Source organism: Camponotus vicinus, unplaced genomic scaffold (assembly GCF_025532165.1).
Source record: "Camponotus vicinus isolate PSW18456_S1 unplaced genomic scaffold, iyCamVici1.0 SCAF_3, whole genome shotgun sequence".
NCBI classification, from domain to species: Eukaryota; Metazoa; Arthropoda; class Insecta; order Hymenoptera; family Formicidae; genus Camponotus; species Camponotus vicinus.
The window spans coordinates 3,331,540-3,356,847 of record NW_028141967.1 but is presented as its reverse complement, the minus strand read 5'-3'; the positions used below and the strand labels follow the sequence as shown (position 1 = coordinate 3,356,847).

At 28.2% G+C, this 25,308-nt stretch overlaps 4 protein-coding genes and 1 long non-coding RNA gene across 6 annotated transcripts; 1 reads left to right on the top strand and 4 right to left on the bottom strand.

The window, feature by feature from the left end:
- Positions 1-4,855: 4,855 nt before the first annotated feature.
- On the bottom strand, positions 4,856-9,446 carry LOC145968107 (fatty acyl-CoA reductase 1-like). 2 transcript variants are annotated; one of them, XM_083093355.1, is made up of 9 exons: positions 9,126-9,446; positions 8,576-8,824; positions 7,621-7,766; positions 7,338-7,447; positions 6,893-7,085; positions 6,230-6,475; positions 5,608-5,784; positions 5,438-5,518; positions 4,856-5,050 (listed from the first exon to the last, which is right to left on the bottom strand). In XM_083093355.1, the coding sequence occupies exons 1-9, from the start codon at positions 9,336-9,338 to the stop codon at positions 4,969-4,971; spliced, it is 1,497 nt and encodes a 498-aa protein (XP_082949481.1). In that variant the 5' UTR covers positions 9,339-9,446; the 3' UTR covers positions 4,856-4,968. The 2 variants fall into 2 exon arrangements, 1 of the variants encoding a protein (XP_082949481.1); XR_014437668.1 differs by having other exon boundaries at positions 4,914-5,050; positions 5,438-5,540.
- A 2,500-nt stretch (positions 9,447-11,946) lies between these two features.
- LOC145967779 (uncharacterized) lies at positions 11,947-15,433 on the bottom strand. Its single transcript, XR_014437556.1, has 3 exons — positions 14,926-15,433; positions 13,973-14,611; positions 11,947-12,055 (listed from the first exon to the last, which is right to left on the bottom strand). It is a non-coding gene; the product is annotated as an uncharacterized LOC145967779 (long non-coding RNA).
- Positions 14,161-17,925, top strand: Txl (Thioredoxin-like). Its single transcript, XM_083092722.1, has 4 exons — positions 14,161-14,465; positions 14,967-15,246; positions 16,973-17,256; positions 17,583-17,925. Exons 1-4 carry the CDS (start codon positions 14,368-14,370, stop codon positions 17,794-17,796), a joined length of 876 nt encoding a protein of 291 aa, XP_082948848.1. The 5' UTR covers positions 14,161-14,367; the 3' UTR covers positions 17,797-17,925.
- On the bottom strand, positions 17,133-25,077 carry Med16 (mediator complex subunit 16). The gene is made up of 15 exons (XM_083092720.1): positions 24,972-25,077; positions 24,543-24,689; positions 24,223-24,421; positions 23,741-23,987; positions 23,509-23,664; positions 23,249-23,418; positions 22,689-23,025; positions 22,362-22,569; positions 21,948-22,140; positions 21,580-21,732; positions 21,194-21,410; positions 18,943-19,052; positions 18,641-18,786; positions 18,406-18,556; positions 17,133-17,770 (listed from the first exon to the last, which is right to left on the bottom strand). The coding sequence occupies exons 1-14, from the start codon at positions 25,031-25,033 to the stop codon at positions 18,436-18,438; spliced, it is 2,466 nt and encodes an 821-aa protein (XP_082948846.1). The 5' UTR covers positions 25,034-25,077; the 3' UTR covers positions 17,133-17,770; positions 18,406-18,435.
- Positions 19,069-20,899, bottom strand: LOC145967777 (uncharacterized). The gene has a single exon (XM_083092721.1). It carries the CDS (start codon positions 20,525-20,527, stop codon positions 19,493-19,495), a length of 1,035 nt encoding a protein of 344 aa, XP_082948847.1. The 5' UTR covers positions 20,528-20,899; the 3' UTR covers positions 19,069-19,492.
- Positions 25,078-25,308: the final 231 nt, after the last annotated feature.

The following is a 25,308-nucleotide window of genomic DNA, read 5'->3' as shown; positions in this document are numbered from 1 at the left end:
TTATAGTGTTTTGGAAAGCTCTCGAGATGAGCTACAAGAATGTGCAAAAATATATAGGGTATTCCATTTAAAAAAATTGAAGTAACCTTCACGTGACCTTCAAATGACTCTTCAAGGTCAAACCAATGGTACCATCTTATGGCCCTCTCGAAACCATATAACTTTTGTCTGAAATATTTTTCTGTAAAACGTATTATTCGGGAGATATTTGAGGTTATTTAAAATGGGACACCCTGTATATACAGGGTGACCCATTTTAACATAGGCAGCCAAATAACTCGAAAAATAAGCAAGATAGGGAAAAATGTTTTAGACAAAAGTTGTATGGTTTCGAGGGGGCCATAAGATGGTATCATTGGTTTGACCTTGAAGAGTCATTTGAAGGTCACGTGAAGGTCACTTCAATTTTTTTAAATGGAACATCCTATATATTTTTGTACATTCTTATAGCTCATCTCGAGAGCTTTCCAAAACACTATAATTAAGTACATTTTCGTTAAGTACTTTTTGAGTTATGAGGCTTGAAATAATTTCTTAATTTTACATAAACCGTAAAATATCTTGTAAAATATTCATTTTTCGATTGCCTTACCTTAATAGTTTTATGTACAAAATAATGAGAGGAATCAATTGGTGTAAAGAAAACACATAGTTGTTTCGAAGAAAAAATATGTAATTTGCAATTAACAATTCCATATTTTTTCTTAAAAACAACTATGTGTTTTCTTTACACCAATTGATTCCTCTCATTATTTTGTACATAAAAGTATTAAGGTAAGATAATCGAAAAATGAATATTTTACAAGATATTTTACGGTATATGTAAAATTAAGAAATTATTTCAAGCATCATAACTCAAAAAGTACTTAACGGAAAGGTACTTAATTATAGTGTTTTGGAAAGCTCTCGAAATAAGCTACAAGAATGTACAAAAATATATAGGGTATTCTATTTAAAAAAATTGAAGTGACCTTCACGTGACCTTCAAATGACTCTTCAAGGTCAAACCAATGATACCATCTTATGGCCCCCTCGAAACCATACAACTTTTGTCTAAAACATTTTTCTCTATCTTGCTTATTTTTCGAGTTATTTGGCTGCCTAAGTTAAAATGGGTCACCCTGTATATATATATATTTAATTAATTACTGATTCGATTAGACTGGACCTCTATCCATTGTCAACATTACATTAGAATAAAAATAAATAACATTGTTATAACCGGAAAACGTGTAGATTGCATAATGAGTATAATTTTACAACTAAAATGAACTCAACCCATGCATTATGTCACAAAGTTCAACAGATGTACAAAATAGAACTATGCATATGGTTTAAAATATGTTAGTGTTTTAAACGCGGTTTAAAAAATGTACTAGTGCGATTATTGCGATATACTAATTTGCGGTTTTTAGAAAATATATTTAAATACGAGATGAATTTTTTTTCAAATTCATATGTACAGTTGTAAAATATAAAGTATCAAAAATATGTAAACATATCTATAAATAATAATAGAATTTTAAAAAGTGATTTTAAAAAGTGAAACACCCTTTTAAAATTCGCAGCAGTTAAAATTAATTTTCTACATCAAATATTGAATTATTATTTAAATAATATTTTTGATAACAATTTTATTACATATTTAATGTTTCTAATAGCTGTGCAGCTTTAAGAGGATATTTAAAAATTTTTTTTTAATTGTTTTTGAGAAAAAAATTTAAAAAATTAAATTTATTCATGTTTTTATTATTTTCAAATAAAAATATAAAATCTTAAAAGCATTTAATGCAAAAAATAGATGTATTTATACACATACAAGTCTGATAATAATCATATTTACCTTTCGTGTGCAGAGTGGATCAAATCAAATAAGAAAGTTCTTTACCGTTTTGTATGATTTTTAAAATAATTAATGAGAAATTAATTAATAAAAATCCACGCGAAAATAGATGCGCGACGAAAAGAGATATTCCAAGAGATATTACGCAACTGCTAAACGCAATATATAATTAAATTTTTATTATTAATTGAGTATTGATTGTTTGATTATTAATCCCAATGTTTAATCGTACGGAAACTATTCTTGTTCAATCCAAAACTACTCTACCTGCAGATGAAACGTGATTAGGTTATTACCAGACACTACATATATACATTATACATATTGATCTTAACAGCATTTGTCCTTTTCATATTTCAAAGTAGAATTATGCAATATAAATTATACATTTCATATTTAAATCAATATATTATACGTAAATTCAAAGTTCATCGGAACATTATCGGAGAATTGTGAATATTTAATTAGACTAAAGTAAATACAACAGTACAATTGTAATATTATTTTATACTTTTATTACATTGTAATATTATTTTATACTTATTACATTCTAAGTGCGTTCTATTATTTGGATGAAAGGCGCACTTTTTGTTCACACTGGCGTGAAAAATGAACAATATAAAATATTAAAAAGAAAATGGCATAAGAACCAACGCGCGGTAGTTGGAGCGCAGAGAAGCAACAACACTTCTTTCTTTTTTCAATATTAGTTTATTAAAAAACTCATATTACAACAATCTGAAACGTTCGCTTTTTGTTGTAATATATATATAAAACGTAAAACACCTTTTCCGCATCCACCAAACAGTTTTATGGGACCGTTGAGATTATCGAGCTCCCCCCTCCCCCGTCCTCCCTCTTACTGGCTCAATTATCGTCGAGACAACTATGGATAGGCAGATGATCACACACAAAACAACACAAAAACACACACAACATACAACACAAAACACACGCAGGGCAGTGATTTTGAATAATCATTTATTTTTTCTTTATTGCTTCCGCGCGCGCGCTAATCTCTTCGTAAATGTATATGTGTTTGGCATCATTCCCCTCCCCCAGATCTCTATAAATGTAAATAAAAACAAGTATTTTAATGAAATGAAAACGACACGATGCGCCATGTCTATATAATTTACTTTGCTGTAAAAAAAAAAAATGTCTTCAAAGTGTGCTCGTCCACGGATTCGGAGACTTTATATATTATATATATATTTATATATATATATATATATATATATATATATATATATATATATATATATATATAATCGCCTCTCTCCAATCCAGCTCCGAGGGATACAGTCTCGTGAAAAACAGATTTTTTTTGTCGATTTGAGCATACGTCGAGCTAATGCGCGTGCAGCAGAACCTTGAATCATTCACATGAATTAAATATATTATAAAAATATTTTATGGAATTTACAATATTTTCGATGAACACGCATAATAAAGGCGTGCGTGTGATAAATATTAGACTAAAATAAATTTTTTTTCATTATGAAGCGTGTCTTGTGATTTATTAATTTCGATGAAATTGTTTGAAATATTGATGACCGTAAGCAATATTAAACGCTTTTAAGACTTTGCAATGTTTAAGCCTTCGCTAATTGTTTGTTACAAAAATATAAAAATATAAATTAGTCGTATCTCAGTGCTTAAACTTGCTATGGGAATAAGTTTATTGAGAATATTTGGCTCGCTTCGCAAAATGTCAAAAAGCTAAAACAATCGTCAATAATTATTAGTATGATTCATATTGCATTACGATTTTATTAATTTTACATCTCAAGAGTTAAAAGAAAGGAAAAATTTTTAAGTAAAAAGCTATAACAAAACAATTTTAATCAAATAAAGAAATAAGAAAAAAGATTTCTCATACTAAGATTTTTTCATATTTCATAATTAAAAAATGTTAAATGGTATTTGGTTTACTTTGAAAATTATTTCTTTTTCGAGTTCTAAAAAATTAATTAGAAAATTTTAAAGAATTCTTTCATTATTCTGATCCTTTTTAAGAACATTTCTATTTAAAAAAAAGAAACAAAATATTTTTTTGACTTTGAAAATAATTATTTGCAAAAATTATTTGTTTAACTATTCTCTAAACAAATTATATATAGCTCTTAAACTCGAGTAACATTTCTTTGCATTTACAGTAGCAAATTTTTTTTTATATTTAATTATTCTTTGCGCGAAAACATATATAGATATAATCTTATATAAGATTATATATTCATCATAATTTTACCTTATTTTCTAACATTTTTTTGAGCCTATCGTTGACGCTCAATTGCTTCTTCGGCCTTATCAGGACAAATATTTCAATAATATCAGGACACACACACACACACACACACACACACACACACAAGAACGCAGCAATTTCTCACATAGCACTTTGTCTAAAAAATAATTCAGAGAGAGAGAGAAAGAAAGAAAGAGAAAGAGAGAGAGTAGATCCTGATATCAAAATATTCCGACCAGCATAAAATGCCGGTATAAATGTATTTGCAGCGTCTTTCTTCATGTAAAACGCAACTGTTTCCGGTAAAAAATGAACAAATATTAAAAGATAATACGTTCAGTTACAAAACAGTGCAAATAAAAGATACCGAAATGGCAAGATTTTATTTGAAGGCCAATCTAAAAAATTGAAAAAGCAAATCAAATTATTTTAAACTTAAGTCACGATAGTTGAACTCGAAATGAGAGTCGCAGTACTTCGTCTTCGATAAAAGATGACAATGTGAATGAACAAAAAATTTTGTGCGCAGGAAATGACGCAGAAGCTATCCGATAGTAATGATATGCCTAAAGTTCAAAAAAGCAAGTTCTTCCATATTCGTATTTTGCTCTGCATGTATCATGTGAATTACGTGATTCTTTTCGTAGACGAATGCAACAGTGTTATTATAAACAAGCGGTTTATACATGCATAATTACAAACCTTCTTTCGTCTTACATCACAAACACATATACAATTCTATTCTTTTTATTTATTTATTTTATTTATTTATTTCTCTGTCTTACATTATTATATTTTTGTTTTTATTACATTAATTATTATGTATTACATTATAATTGTATATGACAATATTGATTAGTGTGGGATCTGAAAATATTTAAGTGCAGATCCACTTATATATCATCCACAGTAATCCAATAGTGGTGATAGTTTTCAATGTCGTAACAAATAGATCCACCCTAAAATATTTGCAGAATAAACATATTATAAATATCTTGATTATTTCCATAATATTTATCTTAACAACAAATTATTTTAATTTTATTGTCTTTATTTCACATGTATCTAAATTCCTTATATATTAATAATCTTCTTTTAATTCTTTGAAAATTCTATTATTTAAATCATCTAATATGTATTGTACAATCAATGTGTGAGTGATTTGAACATAAATTTAAAAATGCCTTTAAAGTTAAATTCTTATTTTTAGAAGAATTGAAGTCATTTTTTACTTAATATAATAGGATAATAATCAGTCCTTTAATGTCTTGTTTAATAGCTAATTTTAAGCCTTAAATCCCTCATAATAACAGCAATTTTCTGTTTATAAAATATTTTACATTTACCTTTTACGATGCGTTTTCGCTGCATCTAATCGATTCATATTCTCGTGGAGGAGATATTGTTTAACTCCAATTATAGCATTTCTTCATTTTATAAAATAAATATCTAATGATTTAATATTATCTTTGATATACATATTATTTAAAAAATCAAATTAGTAAAAAATATTTACCTATAATAATCCTTAAGATCAATATTTAAAATATCCAATGAAAATATTTCATTTTCCTTGGGTGGAATTGAAGACAATAATTTCAGAACATTCTCATGATCAAATTTCCATTCATGATGTACAAAATGTTTCAGAGCGCAGTTGGCCACGTATATTTTTCGTTGCAATCTTATTAGCCTACATATTATACATTTGCACAAATGCTTTATTAATATTTATATATTTATGTCAGCAATACTATTGAATTTGGAAATATGGAAAGTCTAATAAAAAAGCTTTAAAAAGATAGATATATTATTTTATAGAGATGTATGTGTGATTGCGTTAGAAACGTTTTTCTAATAAGCTTTTTGCCTTGTAAAGAGAATATGCGTAAATTAATATTTTGGATTTATTTGTGATAAAGGAAAATATTTTGCATTAAAAATAAAGTATTTTATTAGTATACTAATATATATTTAGATAGTATGTTTCTTTTCTCTCTAATGTCTCTTTTTCTTTTCCTCTCTCTTTCTAATCTTCCCCCATTTCAATTAAATATCTAATAATACCAATATCCAATGAAATATGAATGATCTGTGTGTTCTAAGACAATAACATAATTAGTTAGTTTAGTACTTACATAGGTTGATATTTCGTAAGTTTTAAAATTAAATCTATTAACATAGCTGGCAAGATATGTAATAATATTGTCAATATATAATGTATGATGGAACTATCAGTAAGTATTGTATTAGGAGTCCAAAGAATTTCCTCTAAGGGTATCTCCTCTATGAGTTGATGACCCATTTTGATAACTCCTTGCAGTGACAATTTTTTTTTATCAAAAGTAACACAATTTAAGATAATAGGTTGACCAGTCGTGAAACTAATAAATAAGGAAACGAATTAATCAAATTATTACTTATACAAGATATAAAAATTGCATTAAGCTTCAATAATATTTTTGAAAAATTTACAATGTTTTAACACTCAAAGAGTTAATAAGTTTTGGTGAATCAAGCATTAAAAATTTAAACAAAAGTGATTATTTCAAAATCGTTAATTTAATTATATACGCAATAAATTGTATTTAAGTTCACCATTCAGAAATTAGCCTTTTAATTTTAAACTTTTTAATGGGACAAAAGATTAACGAGAAATTAAGTAAGATGCATCCGATTCCTCTAAAATATTGATATATTTTAATTGAAGAAAGAAAGCTTTCTTTTTCGTATTTGCAGCTTAATGCAATTAAATATGCATTTATTTAGATATGCATTTATATTTCTGTTGATAATCGTACGTGTTCAATCCAAGCTTCCAAGTTGTTATTATTATAATTTTGATAACAATGTCTACTGGCATTGCATCTACACAAATATGTTTAGGAGCATTGAATACTCGTAGTACTCCTTTCCCGCCACCAACAAGTATTCCTGTTAAACCATAAAAGTTATCTACCCATCCTGGAAATGGATCGTTCCATGAAGGTGTCACTAAAAAATGAATCATATTTTTTAGATAATTATTGCTTATGTTAGTAATATCAAGGTATTTTTTATTTATACATTTTTAAAGGGAAGTGAATATTAATTATATATATATATATATATATATATATATATATATATATTTATTTATTTATTTATTTATTTATTATTTATTTTCGACGGTTTGGATATAAGTATACAAAAAGAAAAATAAGAACTTATTTCTAACATTTTAAAGAAAAAGAGAGAGTAACATACCTACAGAAGGTCTTATAATCGCACAAGGTAATGATGAACAATATTCCGCTATTATAGCCTCAGCTAAATTTTTTGAGTATATGTATGTGTTGGGAAAATTATTCAAACATCTGTATGTAATATTTTAAAAATTACATGGAAAATTAATAAAGTCCCCGAAAATTATTGTAATGATATTATGTGAGTGAAAAAGGATGGTAATATATTTCTTTAATTACGTATCCCGCATACGTAAAATTGACAAACACGTATAACATATTTGACTTTACTTTATCGTACTTACTTAGTTGTAAAAATATTTATAATATGTTCATCTAATGACTCGGCCATTTTGATCATTTTTCGCCAATCAGCTATAGGTGGGTAAATCTTTTCTTCTATGAAAGCATTTCTTATATGTGCGAATGCTGTACTGACATACACAAGTGCCTTTAATAAATAAATGTAATAAATCATAAAGTCATTGACACATAATTGTTCCTAAGAAAAAACATGTAATTTGCAATTAACAATTACATATTTTTTCTTAAAAACAACTATTTTTTTTTCTTTACACCAATTGATTTCTCACATTATTTTGTGCACAAAAGTATTAAGGTAAGATAATCAAAAAATGAATATTTTACTAGATATTTTATGGTTTATGCAAAATTAAGAAATTATTTCACCTCATAACTCGAAAAGTACTTGATGAAAAAATATTTAATTATAGTGTTTTAGAAAGCTCTTGAGATAAGCTACAAGAATATGTAATGAAAAGTAGGGAGTCCCATTTAAGAAATTGAAAGTAACCTTTTCGCGACCTTCAAACTATTGAGCGTGTAACCAATGACACCATCTTATGTTCCCCTCAAAACCATACAATTTTTGTCGAAAACGTTTTTCTCTAAAATGCTTAGTTTTTGAAAGAAAAGGGGTATACGGGTGGTCTAGGACACCCTGTATATATATATCATAGATTATTTTTTTGTTAATTGTTTAATTATAATTTTTTTCATATTTATAACAGTTTCAAATTTTTTTTATATTAACAATAGATTTTTAATATTTGTTATTTTATTAAATTTTATTAAATTAAATAATTTATTGATAGATACTGTGACACATCTTTTTATATTAATACATTTAACCTATATAAATAAAATTTTAAATGTCTTATAAATACACTATATAAAATAGTATACGCAATAGGGTATAATGTAAATAAAAATATAAATACAACATTGGTTTATACTTACTATTAAATTCTTCATACTTTCAGCTAAAATGCAGATATCTCTTGTTGATCTAGTATTAGTAAGAATAGCGTATTTTAAGCTGTCATTAAATTTTATATTCGCCGCTGAATGGATTATTATAGTCACTCTTTCTGTTAGCATTTGCCTATCGACAGCTGACAAACTTAAATTTTCTTTAGTGATATCACCGAAAATCGGAATTAATTTTTTTAAATTTGAGGGTTGCTCTTTTCGCACTTTATCGTATAACTGAAAAAGAATATATTATGTGACGTATTTATTATAATAATTGTGCCATGATTCTTAAGAAATCTTCAATAATATTGCATAAAAATCGTATAATATTTTGATTATTTTGTAATATCTTATTTTTAATGTTTTTTATCGTATACTTTTATCAAATTTTAAAATTAATTTTCTAAAATAAAAAGTGTTTTATATAATAAAATTTATAAGAAAAATTTTGCCACTTAAATATTGTAAAAGTTCTTAAAAAAAAATATGGTGTTGTAAAAAAAAAGAATTTACTTATAACCAGTAATTAACTTACCGGTAAATTTAATATTTTTTCGAGTCTTTCGTTAATGTTTAGTCCTTTTTTCGAACGCATCAATATGAATATCTCACGAACATCTGGGCAAGATCGCAATATCTTCTCGATGTATACTTTACCCAAAAATCCTGTCGCGCCTGTTAAAAATATACTTTGTCCAACGTAAAATGTCGCAATTGAGTTGGCTGGATCAATTATATTCTCGTCCATCGTTAAGTAAAAAAATAAAACCAATATAAATTATAATAACGACAATACTAGTCAAAAATATATGCAAGCACTCGGAAATGGAATCGTCTGTTTTATGTCGATACCATTATTAAGGGAATATGATCGAATAGAAGTGATAAACTGAGACTAGTCATCAACGACTCTATTTAATAAAAACGTAACCGTTATATGTTATATATTTGCTAAGCAGACATGTATTAATAAAACGGAAATTCTGCAAGTTAAAGTTGAAAGAGCAAATTTAAACAATGCAGTGATTATATACCTAAACATTATGATGATAGGTAAAGTGAACTTGCAATTTATTCTACAAGTGTAATATGTGTAATTCTACAAAAAAAATTGGATATAATCAATTGTATATTTAAACCATTTCATTATAAATAAAAATAAATATATCAATTCAATTGAATAAACATATCAATTAAATTGAAATAAAATAAATTAAATTGAATAAAATATTTATATATGTATATGTATATATGTATTAAAAATTAAAAATCTTCAACTTTTTTACCTTTATTATTTTTCATTTATCTTACATATTCTAATTTTTTTTTAATTTATTTAATTTTCTAAAATATACAAAGCTTTATTCTAAGAATGTATATGAAGAACGCCTTTAATTAATTTCTTAAACATTTTTTTCCTTTCTTTAACAATTAAATGCTGATCTATCAAAACTGATATAAATTTTCATTCATTTGATTAGCTTATTTATCAGGAATTCGCGTATTTATTGTGTTTATATATTTTTAACTCGATTAGAGTATCAATAATTTTTGAGATTTTGAGGTTTCAAAGTTTTTTTATGTTGTTCTTTACCAGCTTCTTAATTGAAGTTTTTCCTATATTTTTTAATGATATTTTATTCGATACAGTTTTTGTCCATAGGACATATAAAACGTAGAATGATAATGAATTATTAACAAATCTGGAATTCAAGTTCAGGACGTAGAATGTATTATAGGACATAAAATGGTAATTACATAATTACCCACACAGCAAAATATATCATAGAGAGATCTCTAAGAGATATCTAAATATCAGAATATCTGATTTAAATAATGCTACTCAGATATGACTGGGATATCTATAAGATATCTTCCAGACTGCAAAAATGTATGATTTTTTCATCTGAGATATGATATCTGATCTTGCAACAAATCAGATAGAAAAGATTATATTTTCGTAAAAATATTATTAGAATATTTTGATAATTAAGATATCAGATATTCTGAAGATATCAGATATTCTGAAGATATTTAAGATATATCAGATATCAAGATATCTCAAATACAACAAAAATTTATTGACGAAATGATATCTGATTTACGTCTGAGATATAGATTGCTGTGTGGGTAATGTAAGCAAACGTAGGTGAGGGTCAGGATAGGTCTAGGAATTTAAGTTTTTGCATATTTATACGATGATATACACTTATTACATCGTAGTCTTTTTTCCTCCACAGACTGCAATGGCAAAATGTAATAATATACAGGGTGACCCATTTTAACTTAGGCAGCCAAATAACTCGAAAAATAAGCAAGATAGAGAAAAATGTTTTAGACAAAAGTTGTATGGTTTCGAGGGGGCCATAAGATGGTATCATTGGTTTGACCTTGAAGAGTCATTTGAAGGTCACGTGAAGGTCACTTCAATTTTTTTAAACGGAACATCCTATATATTTTTGTACATTCTTGTAGCTCATCTCGAGAGCTTTCCAAAACACTATAATTAAGTACATTTTCGTTAAGTACTTTTTGAGTTATGAGGCTTGAAATAATTTCTTAATTTTACATAAACCGTAAAATATCTTGTAAAATATTCATTTTTCGATTACCTTACCTTAATAGTTTTATGTACAAAATAATGAGAGGAATCAATTGGTGTAAAGAAAACACATAGTTGTTTCGAAGAAAAAATATGTAATTTGCAATTAACAATTCCATATTTTTTCTTAAAAACAACTATGTGTTTTCTTTATACCAATTGATTCTTCTCATTATTTTGTACGTAAAAGTATTAAGGTAAGATAATCGAAAAATGAATATTTTACAAGATATTTTACGGTTTATGTAAAATTAAGAAATTATTTCAAGCATCATAACTCAAAAAGTACTTAACGGAAAGGTACTTAATTATAGTGTTTTGGAAAGCTCTCGAAATAAGCTACAAGAATGTACAAAAATATATAGGGTATTCCATTTAAAAAAATTGAAGTGACCTTCACGTGACCTTCAAATGACTCTTCAAGGTCAAACCAATGATACCATCTTATGGCCCCCTCGAAACCATACAACTTTTGTCTAAAACATTTTTCTCTATCTTGCTTATTTTTCGAGTTATTTGGCTGCCTAAGTTAAAATGGGTCACCCTGTATACTTGACAAGTTTTTCTTCTTACCACCAAAAAGAAAAGATATATTTGATTTTATTTCTTCAATAATACAATAGTTAAAAGGCGAAATTATACTAATATAGAAATAAGTTAGATATTACAGAAATCAATTTTTATACAGTTATTTATAAACCTACTAATGATCTAGATTATATTTCAATATGACCACAGTCGTCTATGAAGCCAAATTATCTTTCATAGAATAATCAATATATATGTTCATATATCGAATCCATATTATCCATACGAAGAGAATGTCGATGAATATTTTCACAATTCTGTCTATCCAAAGTATTCTGCAATCATAAAACAGATTTAATTATTATTCGGGACTAACAGTAATAATAATGTTTGTTTCAAATCATTAATTAGGTCTCTCTCAAAATAATTCGATTAATTAAATCTATAAAAAAAGCTTAGTTTTATATATATATATATATATATATATATATATATATATATATATATATATATATACAGGGTGACCCATTTTAACTTAGGCAGCCAAATAACTCGAAAAATAAGCAAGATAGAGAAAAATGTTTTAGACAAAAGTTGTATGGTTTCGAGGGGGCCATAAGATGGTATCATTGGTTTGACCTTGAAGAGTCATTTGAAGGTCACGTGAAGGTCACTTCAATTTTTTTAAATGGAATACCCTATATATTTTTGTACATTCTTGTAGCTTATTTCGAGAGCTTTCCAAAACACTATAATTAAGTACATTTTCGTTAAGTACTTTTTGAGTTATGATGCTTGAAATAATTTCTTAATTTTACATAAACCGTAAAATATCTTGTAAAATATTCATTTTTCGATTATCTTACCTTAATACTTTTATGTACAAAATAATGAGAGGAATCAATTGGTGTAAAGAAAACACATAGTTGTTTTTAAGAAAAAATATGGAATTGTTAATTGCAAATTACATATTTTTTCTTCGAAACAACTATGTGTTTTCTTTACACCAATTGATTCCTCTCATTATTTTGTACATAAAACTATTAAGGTAAGGTAATCGAAAAATGAATATTTTACAAGATATTTTACGGTTTATGTAAAATTAAGAAATTATTTCAAGCCTCATAACTCAAAAAGTACTTAACGAAAATGTACTTAATTATAGTGTTTTGGAAAGCTCTCGAGATGAGCTACAAGAATGTACAAAAATATATAGGATGTTCCATTTAAAAAAATTGAAGTGACCTTCACGTGACCTTCAAATGACTCTTCAAGGTCAAACCAATGATACCATCTTATGGCCCCCTCGAAACCATACAACTTTTGTCTAAAACATTTTTCTCTATCTTGCTTATTTTTCGAGTTATTTGGCTGCCTAAGTTAAAATGGGTCACCCTGTATATATATATATATATATATATATATGTACTGCTCAAAGCACAATCAAGAGATCAAATTTAACAAAATTTAAATCAAGAAAAATCGAAGTATTATACAGGGTGATTCTGAACAAACGTTTGTCTTTAAAATATCAAATTCTTGAATGAATTCTAAGACGATTTTTCCTCTTGCAAAATTTTGCCCGGAGCTTAGTTTTTAAACTATAAAGGAAAATAGTTAACTACTTACGGAACGAGTACAAGAGGTAGGCAGGGACGGCGCGATATAGGCGATTACGTGGGGCACTCGCCGCGATCAGCTGATTGCTATACGCGATGACTGTAACAATCAGTGTGTGTGTGTGTGTGTGCGTACACATTCTCACACACACACTGATTGTTACAGTCATCGCGTATAGCAATCAGCTGATCGCGGCGAGTGCCCCACGTAATCGCTTATATCGCGCCGTCCCTGCCTACCTCTTGTACTCGTTCCGTAAGTAGTTAACTATTTTCCTTTATAGTTTAAAAACTAAGCTCCGGGCAAAATTTTGCAAGAGGAAAAATCGTCTTAGAATTCATTCAAGAATTTGATATTTTAAAGACAAACGTTTGTTCAGAATCACCCTGTATATTTAGTATAATATTTGTTTTCTAAAGACGTAAGTATCTTGAAAAAGTTATTCTCCAATTATTTTGAGTAATGTAAATATTTATAGCTTATACAGAATAATAATACACTTCGCCCTTAAATATCGTAAAATATCGCAATATAATTAAACCTATACTATCGCATAGTATAAATTTTATATATTTTTTAAAACATATTTATATTTTTCAGTAAATTGAGTAAATTATACAATATATACATACATATATATATTTATCTCGTTGATGCGTTGTTTTTATCTAATGTCGACAATGTCGATACCAATGTTTCAAATTTACTTATGATCGATAATTATGATTTTAATATCATATATATTTACTTTATTTTTCTCTATTTAAATTTATTTTATTTTATTTTCTCAGAAGGTTTATTGGTATTTTTGTAATTATTTAGTGATGCTATATTCGTCTTCGTCGCATGACATTTCTCTCTGAGATCGAATCTGCTCATTGGATTCTGTATTCTTGGCGCTCCTGTCGCACCAGCAATAACCAGGAAACTGCCAGTCATTTCTTAATCGTATTGCGGTTAGTTGCCGTGGAAGTGCATGTGATTAGTAGTGTCGTGGATTTAATTTAATTAAGCAATTAATCAAAACATGGGAGCGGTACGGATAATTAACGACGACCGTCATTTTCACGGCGAATTGGCCAGTGCCGGGCAAAAGCTCGTCGTCGTGGATTTCACTGCGAGTTGGTAAGCATCTCTTGAGGCTACACGTTCTTTCTTACTTATTCATCTCGTTTCAATTTTATTGAATTCCATATTTATTTGGGAATACAGATTTTAACGATCGCTTTGATCGATTCGAGAGTTGTTATTTTCTGGTCTCGATGAAAGATCTATTAAAAGTAGAATGCGAACTGTTAAGAAAAAAGTAAGAATGTTATTAAATAATCCCCTCCCACGATTATGACAGATCTATTCATTTCAGTCAGATCTCTGCATTTTCTCCATTTAAAATGAAATAAAATATATATTTATTTCTTTGATAGAAAAAAGAAGTATCTCTATATTTTCCATTTTACTCAAGCGAGATAATTAACTTCACTTTGCTTCTTAATAAATTAATCAAATTTCTTTAAGTACACTTTACATACTGATTATTATGTTGTATATATTTTATATTTTTTGTAAGAAGTTAATTCAATATTACGATGATTAATGTGATATCTTGCTTGGTCTGCGACTGTGCAGGTGTGGACCTTGTCAAAGAATCGCTCCAGTATTTGAGCAACTGTCGCTGAAGTACCCCAAAGCTGTATTTCTGAAAGTAGACGTGGACAAATGTGCAGACACAGCTTCGGTACAAGATGTACGTGCGATGCCCACTTTCATTTTTTACCGCAAACGCGCAAAGCTTGGTCAATGCCAGGGCGCAGATCCAGTAGGACTAGAATCGAAGATCCAGCAGTTCTACGGTAGCGGTGACTCCGATGACACGGACGACACCGTCGGGGATTCTCTGTCTGGTCATGTACGAAACATCGATAATGTCTATTACCACATCTTTGGAATGATCTTCCTCGCTGTGATTCTGTACTATTGGAATAAGTATCAATGAAAAGTTAGCTACTTAGCTACTTAGCTATTTAGCTATTAAAAGATGAGATCTGTCAAATACAAATATTGCAAAATATCTTCTACAAATTTGTTAAATTTTTGGAAAAACTATTAAATTAGATATAGAACTTGCAGCATGCAATGCTGTAAGTGAACTATTACTAGAATACAATAAAATATCAACAAAAACCAAGATTGCACTGTAAATTAAAAGTAGAAAAATGCATTCAACTACTTAAATTACTTAAATTCCATTAAAATCTTAACTTGTACATAGAATATCATCATAATTGTCTCAATAAATTATGCAAAGAAAATTTTATCTATTTGGGTATTTTTAAAGCTTTATTTGCCAGAGTTCCTTAGTATTTTCAGATTAATAAATCTATATTTTATCAGTACCTTACCATTGCCGCAACAATAATTTCTATTCAAATAGTCTAGTTAAATAGAAATTATTATTGCCAATGGCAAAACACTTAAAATATAGATATATACATACATACATACATATATATACATATGTATGTTTGGCAAAAATTCAAAAATCTTTTTACACATATTATTTTATTATGAATTTGTTGAAACAACACAAAAAGATTTATTGAAACAATTTTGTATAAGATGTTGAAAAAGTTAAATTTAGATTTTTTTATATGGGACCATTACTCTAATGTATAAAACAGTGTAACTGAATTTTTTAATTATGCAAGTTGCAAATATCAAAGTGTCAACATTTCTATGACATTAATGGCATCTTTTCCACCAAGAATTTAAATAATTTCTAGAATAAATAATTTGAATAATTCTTAGAATTAATTAAAGTTCTTAAAATACCTTCTATATAATCTTACATATACAATTGAAATATTTGCTGTTATATTATAATATAAATATATCAAATATTGTGTTAATGTAAATAATGTATGTGATTTTATACTGGAAATAATACAACTTTGATACTTGCTTACTTGTTATTATTTAATAACCTTCATCTAATTGATTCCACTTAAATGTCTTAATTGAAATAAATAATAAAAAATTGATTGTGTGTAAATGTTAACTAGTAATACTATGTTATTTAACAATTTTATATAAGAGAAAAGAGAGAGAAGAAGATGAATTAAAGATTAAAAATATAAATGACTTAATAACTTTAGAAAATTAACAGGCAAAAAAAGGTTTTATGTGAAATTAGATCTCTCTCAAGAAAACTAAAAATATAAAAATATTTTGGTTATTCGTTAAATTAAAAAAATACTATTTTTTAATAGTATGCCATGTATGAAATACTGTATTAATAAAATTATTGTTTACTTATAAAGTTCTATAAAATTAAATGCTTGGAAGGTTAACAAATTACATTGCTTACAAATTTTTCTTAAAGTAGTTTGCTGTTTCTTCTTTTTCTCAATTTTATTTTATTGTTAAAAATAAATATATGTAGATACTTTGACACATATTGGAATCTAAACTTATCAAAATAAACTTTACCAAAAAAAAAATTTTGAATTCCTGCTTGCTAAGTCCATTGAAATTAATCTTATTTTATTCCTTTTTTTTTTAATTAAAATTCATTTTATTTATTTTTTTATTAATATAATACATACAATTTATTGTAGATTTTGATTGTCTTTCAGATGGACTTGTCCAGTTTTATAATGAAACAGCAATGCGAGTGCCTAAACGAGTCGGATTATCATACTTTTCCTCAGTGTTTGAATTCGGACAGTGGATACCTTCAGAGCGACGAGGATGAGCAACTAATAATATCTATTGCATTTTCGCAACCCGTTAAAGTTCATTCTCTCAAGATTAAAACGACTGCAGAGAACGGACCGAAAAATATCAAATTGTTTATCAATCAGCCCAGAACGATCGATTTCGAGATGGCGAATTCTAATACGAGTGTCCAAGATCTAACGTAAGCTTTAAATTAAGACTAATGATTTAAATGGGTTAATTAATATTATCTGAATATCCATTTTTTACTATAAATCCATATAAATCGATTTATTTTCATATCTGGACTTTATATTATCTAAATTCATGGATATTACTTGGGTAACATTATTTTGAATTTTATACAAATAACTATATATTATCCGAAATAATCGGATACTCGAGAATTTCGAGACCATATTCCTGTATTTTTAATTCAGCGACTGTGAATATAACATTAAAGTAGAGTCTTATTTATAATGTTTTTAAAGAAAAGATAAAAGATCAATACATAACTTTTTGACACAGGTTGTCGGCCAAGGATCTCGAGGAAGGAAATCCCATTCCACTACGCTATGTCAAGTTCCAAAATGTGCAGAATCTTCAAATATTTGTGGTAGATAATCAGAATGGTTCAGAGACAACAAGAATCGACCACTTAGTCATAATTGGCTCGCCAATTTCGACCACAAATATGGGAGAATTTAAAAGAGTATCTGGCAAGAAAGGAGAAAGTCATTGAAATATTTGCCTGCAACTTTAATAATATCAGGATATCAGAAATTCTTATTTGCGTATTAACACATTCCTCTATTATTTCTTTATAGTCATCAGATGTATCAAGATTTGGAATAAAATAATCTCATTTAAATCATGTGAATAATTTTCCATCTAATATTTATTATTAATTTTAAATATTTACAACTCACGTATTATATACACACACACACACACACACACACACACACATATATATATATATATATATATATATAAAATGTTTACATATAAATAATGTGAATCAATTTAACTTTTAAACATTGATTTCTGCTTTATTTTCTCTCTTTCTCTCTTTAATTTTTTTTTTCTTTGATATTTAATAAAATAATTCATGTAATTTTTATTTAATTAATTTTACCTTGTTTTTGCATTTTCTATTTTGATTCACATTGAAAAAAGCAAATATTATAATTTTTTCATTGATGATATTATAAGAAAAGATAATTCCTGCAAGAGCACAGAATATAATTCACATATAATTCAACAAATAAATCATTTCTGATAAACTGATAATTTTCAATTTAGGAATTATTTGAATCAATATTTTTGCATATATATTGAAATTATTAACTCTATAATAGAGATTCTTAAACGGCCTTCATCAGCAGGCTTTGTGAATTCGCCAAATGCCACCGCATCGACAGGCTCGTGTCCATCTTTGGTCCCAGGCTCTAATCGCAGCTGTCCTTGTCATATTCTGTACTTGTGCTTTACCGCCGCATCTGACAAAAATATATATAAAGTTATTAATCATGCTATAATACAGAACCATTTAATTTTTATGATTATTAATCAATGAATAATACCTCGTGCATTGCTTCACTAAAAGCGGTTGTTTTCCTAAATATAAGTGTCGTATCGTGTCTACAATCTGTCCACTGTGCATGCAACCTTCAACGGGATTCATTTCAGGCGTAAAAACTAATTGCTCAGGTTCCACTCCATATTCTAACTGCACTCGTGAATTGTAACAGAATGATAGCAAATGTAATATATGTATTGTATAAATACAATAATAGAAGAGAGAAGTTTCAATATTTTTCAAAATAATATTATCAGTATATTCTTTTTATTTTGGAAATAATTAAAAGATTTACAATTCTCTTACCTGTAATGGAAGATTTTGAGAAAATAAAATTGGTGATACTATAGCAGTTATGCTGTTTCCTTGATGTAATTGTGGAATCATGATTTGGTTCGGTAGCAAACAGCATTCATCTGAAAAAAAAATTTATTTTATTGTCAAAATTTTCAGCATTCAGATAATTAAAATGTCAATTTCAAATTTAAGTCAAAGAATATGCACCTTATTTATATATATAAATAATTGTGTGTATGTGTGTGTGTGTACAATGTGCACTGATATGTATAATATTAAATATAACTTTTGTAAGGAGGAAAGAGAGATAGAAAGTAGATAGGAACAAGTTAAAAAAAGCACTTATTGTAATATCTTATTTGTATAATTTTATATATAGTGTTCTTTACTTGTAATATATTTATACTCTATTTATATATTTATTTATTTATTTATTTATTAACAATATCTTTACTTCAATCTCAAATCAATTTCAAGTCTCAACTTAAATTATATTTCTCATTTTTGTTAATTAATTATCATAGTTAATTGTTTTTAGTAATTAACTTAATTTAATAATTTAATTATCTTGTGAAATAAAAGTTTTTGACGAATTTGTCTCATTGGAATGTAATATTAACATTGGTTTTTCCAATTGTTCATCTGCACACGAATCAATCTGAAGGAAAACCTCTGTTTTCTCAGTAACTGGACTCTCCACATCTGCTATAAAATAACTCGATTCACGTTTTGATGTATCCTTTTCATTTTTTACATCTCTTATATTCTTTTCTTCCTTTGCATTTTCCACATTCTTCATATTATCCTCAGTTGTTTCACTTGAGAAGAAATGCAGCGGTTTTGTTTCCAGCGATTTCGCGTTCTCAGCTTTCTCCGCTTCGCGAATTAAATCGATAAAAAACAGCTCTCTTGGCGACATCGGCGTTTCTGGAGATTTTACCTCATCCGGAGATAATACTGTCACCAGCTTGAGATAATCTTGTAAGGGACTTTTCTCAACATAGTTACTAGCAATGTCTAAGTGGGCTTCCTCATCCTTTTCAACGACGACTCCGATATTTTCGATATTTTCACCAGATATTTGTTTGTGTATCACCAAAGGCGGCAGATCTTTCTTGAGAAAATTTTCTCGATTATTCTTTTTAGATTCTGGATCGTGCGAATTATTCCATTTCTCTGTCTCGACAGATTTTGTATCCTTGGATGATATTTGATAGATGTTTAAAGATTTCTCTACATTATCCGTACCATATTTCGGGATTATATTGATTTCAGGATTTTGTTTAGACAGTAAACTCTTTCGAAAGATTATTAATCCACACATGATCATGATCCAGATTATAAATGCGACTGTCCAGAACAGAAAGGGCCAATATGAAGGCCAGTGTTTAGGTGCATAGCATATGGCCCAAATTAGAGGACACAAGATGAACCAATATATCAGAAATACACTCAAGATTAACCAAGGAAACGATAGATGCTTGCATTTCTTCCACTTGGATTGTTCATAAATTTCGTTCTTTTCTTCACAAAACACTTTGTTTTCCTTCAAGGCAAGAGAGTCTTTATGCTTCATTGCAAGTTTAGTAGTCATTGTACCTTGCTGATAAATTTCTTTCTTCTGTATAAGTATTCTTCTTAGATAAGGCTATATATCACATTCTATTGCTGCTCTTTTTTTTAAAGAGAGAAGTGCATACTAATTGTATTGAATAAGTTATTAATTGCATTATTTGTAATTATACTTTTCAGTTATTGTAATATTACTGTGCAATAATTATATTGTAACTGTTATACTGATGTGAACAGTTTAATTGATATACTGATATACTAAGTTTGTCCATTTTGAATTATTCTTATGATTCAGGATGTGGTTGTTTTATCAAACTTCCTGACCACAACTTATAGTAACCAAGTAGCAAAGAATTCAATTTGCATCAAATGTGTTTCTGTATTGCAAGAGCATAGACTAAATTGACTTAATTTTTTAATAAAAAGAATTTTAAAAATTATCAACTTATTAACTTAAGATAAAATCTATCTATAATTAAAAAAGAATTTTTATTTTGAGTTTTATTTTTAACTTGATTATTATATTAGTACTATGAACAATTACTATGAACAATTACTTTAAGTTGTGCTAAAATATCAATCTTATTTTTCTTTATGCAGTGGAATAATTAAAAACATTTTGTATTACAGTAAATAAATATCTTGCTGCTCAGAAATATGTAAAATTCCAGAAAATTAGCAAACATACCAATTAAACCATCATCCACTTGTTGCTGTTGTTGTGGATCTCCATTAGGTTGAACTAATTTTGATAACAAGCAAAATAGTAAGGCCAAAACATCTAAATTATCTGTACTACGAAGAAATACTGGAAGACACGATGGGCGAAGCAATCCCCAAATGCGTATGATGACCAGTAGTTCCCGAACAGTATTCAAGGCTTTATGATCTTTAAGAAGTTCATACTGTAAATAAAAAAATATATGATCTGCAAAAATGCATTTAAATTCACATGAGATTTTTTTTTACAATATTATCTATTCTTAAAGATTGTAACATCGCTATAAAAAATAGACATTCAAAATTAATATAATATATAGAAATAATATAAATAGATTGATAGAAAATACTTACGCCACCAGTCTTTACTTGCATCCTTTGTTCAGGCAATCTAGCCAGCAAATTTAAAGCTAAATCAGCAACCCATTGAATAAGTTGCTGCAACGATTGTAACGTGCTCGGCTCCACTGTAAATTCTTTAGGATCGGGTAAATAAATTGATAATACCTAAAAGATAATATTAAAAAATAATTGAACTAAAAAAATTTTATTTTATTAATTTTTTAAAAAATTTTATTCTTATTTTATAATTATATCTATCATTAGTAAATTATCATTTATTAATTATGTATTATCAAATGTCTGTATTTTTGGATTTATCAGGACTAAGCAAAAATATAATATATAAGAAAAAATTTTAAAAATATTCGGAATGCAATTACCTTATCAATATTATCAGTATTATCAGTAATGACATCTGTTATCACTGCAGTTAAATTCTCTGCCGGACCTTTGTCATAGGATATCAAATCTGATGGCCTCAACAGAGACTTGAATGCAGTAGCTACTGAATGTATCATCAGTAATGATGACAAGTCTGCTGCCTTATTCTGTCCTGATATTGTTCCAAGCATTCTGAAAATATTAATTGCAAACAATATTTTATAATTTGAAATAAAATTTTTTGTATTTGTACTTTGAGTGATTATTAAAAATAACTCAAATTGTATGCTTGAGACATTTTTACCTTCAAATTCAATTTAGAAAATGATTTAGAAAAAGTTTCAATAATTTTAAAAGATTTTTTCCTAATTTTATAAATCTTCCTAATTGTTTATGAAAGTTTTCGATTTTACCTGTACAAGGATGTCTTGATACATAGAAATTGAATATAGTGATATTGTTGAGTGGACTGTGATTGTCTATTGAAAGAGACATCCAATCTCTCACATAGCGCCTCAATCATAGATGATCTCAAGCATAAAAGTATATCTAACCAATCCAGTCCTGTTACCAGACAATACTCCAACAATGTACAGGCATAGCTCATTGACATTGATGTACCTATAAATAATGTAAATAATGTAAATTATTTTCAATACAGAACACTAAAGCATACTTTGCAATTCTTTTGGAAATATATCACATGAATTAACAAGAATAAAGAAAATTTGATATTACACCTGCAGTACCATCTGGCAACAATTTGTAAAGATACAAATTGCCATGAGTATCACATGCAAGAAGCACGCATCCCAACCATGACAGATCCATATGAGCAATAGACACTGAACTCTTGAAATACTTGTTACTAGGTTCATCTTGACGCCAGCCTGTATTCAGGGACGAAAACGCTACTTCCTTAAGACAATCCAGACGATTTAGACAATGCACTGATGAATCTGCCAATGCTATTATCACATAACTCGGAGGAGGTAATGTTGTCACTATAGATAATTTCGTAGTCGCTATCGCCGTAACTGGCGATTGGCAGCGGTACTGCGATTGATATTGCCACACCTATGGAAACGATATTAAAAATATATCCATAATAGAAGTGATGATTGAAACACATAATATTTATTCGGTAAATTTTTTTCTTTTGCATTGCTCTTTTACTTCATATTTTCATTCTTCTGTATAGAATCAGATGCAAAGCAATGCAACAGATAAAATAGTAAAAAATAAAGAAATATAGAATAAAAATAATATGAAAGCTCGTGATAAATAATTGAATACTTGCAACTGTCTTGAAAGGTTCCAGACTTTTTGGCTGGAACAATTTGTGAACCGGTTGTGACTTTTCTCGTAACTCCCACACTTCTACAAATCCGCCGTTCTCGCCATTTGCCGCGATAACCAAGGAATCTGCGTCTTCTCTGACCACAAATTTTAAATGTGTCACGATTGTACCTATAAAAAAAAATATAGTCATAAAATGATAAACTATTTACATAACGTGCTCTAAACACTTAAACAATTTTAAATAGAGAATAATCTTACACGAATTATCTTTGGGCGCTCCATCCTGCAAAAAAAAACTCGGTAGAGCCTGGGAGGTGATAGTACATTTATCGTCATTTTTGCGGACCAACACTCTGTAGCATCTTATTGGCAAACAGATGCTACCACTGCTAACTGCGACGAGAAAGTGGCCGTCTGAAATTTACAAAGAAAATTTTTGCAAATATTTGTTTGTATTTGTAGATAATTCTATACATATGATGAAAAATACTTTTTCCATAGCACAAGTCGACCGCAGTTATCCTATGTCTTGTATTGCCAAGACTCTCTGTTGAATAACAAATCGAATTTTGAAGATCCTTTGTAATCATGATCGCACCGACCATTCCCGTTGTCGATACTACCAGCACACCTTCAGCGGCTCTGCCCCCAAATTGCCTCACTGAAGGTGCAAACAACAGATGATTAAATTTCTCACTATAATGGATGTTGTCCTTCTTCTCCGTTACTAGTCCTGTCTGAAGAATCAATGAATTATATAGAGAATAAAAGTATATCTTTCGCTTAAGATTATATAGATTGAACAGTTTAAATATATTTTTAACAATACTGTGTAAAATAACAACAATTAATGTCAATTTTTGTTATAGTTATAGTCATATCAAAATTTGTTAAAATTTTCTTATCCAATATATTAAGTTGTCCATTGTCAATGTCAAGTTATTAATAATTAATTATTGATCATCTAAATACCTTTTTACCATTATGGAACCATGCAGCACCTAATATATGTTCACCAGGGAAATATGTAGAGCCTATTAACACCCAGTCATTTAAGATATGATCCTTAAACATCCACAACTGTACATTTCCAGCTGTATCTGCCATTACCAATTTGTCACCAGGTAAATCCCATTCCAATGCAGTAATATTATGCTTATTCGACAAGATTCTAAAAACATAAGATTTGTAGTTTTAGCTCGATTTGAGACAATCTATTAAATAAAAAAATTTGAAATAAAAATATTGGTTCTTTATCAGATAAAGAAGATATTCGAAAATTGAATGTTTACTTATGAGCATGCCATGGCATATTCAAGTCTGCTACATAAACGTGGCAACCCCGAGTTTTGCCACTACTATCATCTAACTCTGTCATTGTAGTAAATGCCACTATATTTCGACTGGATAAGGAACATAAAGACTGCCCATTGTACAAACTGCAAAAATAATATCAATGTCAAACTGTAATAAAATGTTGATATTTTTTAAATTCTGAAAAGAACGCAAAATATAAAACGATAAGCACAGATATATTTCCAAAGATGTCACATTCAATAAAATATAGAAACAATTGACAAAATTAATTACATAATATATATAAATTAATCTAAATTAATTTGTATATACAAACACACACTCATTCTTTATATCTTAGAATCATATTAAATATGTGGTTTTATGAGAAAAATATATCAAAGATATATTTTAAATCATCGTACCATTCTTGATTAGAAAAAAGCTTGGAGGAGCTCCTCCTGTTGACATTATACAATAAATCCATCCTTGTAATTGACCATAATAACCGATCACAACAAACCCTGTTGACCACAAAGGATGGAATAAATAGACGAGATGTGACTCCCAAAAATGCTGTCCACCAGATTTCTATGGGGAAAGTCCAGCAATAAACACGACGTCGCACGATTGGCTGTCAAGTAGAAAAATTCTAGGAACTTTAGAAACTCCCTATTCGACAGCCAATCGCGTCTATCTGTCCTTTCTTGACTGGAAAGTTCCCTATGCGATCTAGTGATTTTTATGACGCATGCGCAATAC

Excerpts from the sequence above, each read along its gene's own strand:
- LOC145968107 (XM_083093355.1), bottom strand. The coding sequence starts at position 9,338 with ATGGACGAGAATATAATTGATCCAGCCAACTCAATTGCGACATTTTAC. Across the intron at positions 6,476-6,892 it reads TGGAAGCTTGGATTGAACAC|TTTCACGACTGGTCAACCTA; the intron begins GTACGATTATCA and ends CTTATTTATTAG. Across the intron at positions 5,785-6,229 it reads CTTACGAAATATCAACCTAT|GCTAATAAGATTGCAACGAA; the intron begins GTAAGTACTAAA and ends TATAATATGTAG.
- Txl (XM_083092722.1), top strand. The coding sequence starts at position 14,368 with ATGGGAGCGGTACGGATAATTAACGACGACCGTCATTTTCACGGCGAA. Across the intron at positions 14,466-14,966 it reads GTGGATTTCACTGCGAGTTG|GTGTGGACCTTGTCAAAGAA; the intron begins GTAAGCATCTCT and ends GCGACTGTGCAG. Across the intron at positions 15,247-16,972 it reads GGGATTCTCTGTCTGGTCAT|ATGGACTTGTCCAGTTTTAT; the intron begins GTACGAAACATC and ends ATTGTCTTTCAG.
- LOC145967777 (XM_083092721.1), bottom strand. The coding sequence starts at position 20,527 with ATGACTACTAAACTTGCAATGAAGCATAAAGACTCTCTTGCCTTGAAG.
- Med16 (XM_083092720.1), bottom strand. The coding sequence starts at position 25,033 with ATGGATTTATTGTATAATGTCAACAGGAGGAGCTCCTCCAAGCTTTTT. Across the intron at positions 24,690-24,971 it reads CTTTTTTCTAATCAAGAATG|TTTGTACAATGGGCAGTCTT; the intron begins GTACGATGATTT and ends TTATTTTTGCAG. Across the intron at positions 19,053-21,193 it reads AGTGGATGATGGTTTAATTG|ATGAATGCTGTTTGCTACCG; the intron begins GTATGTTTGCTA and ends TTTTTTTTTCAG.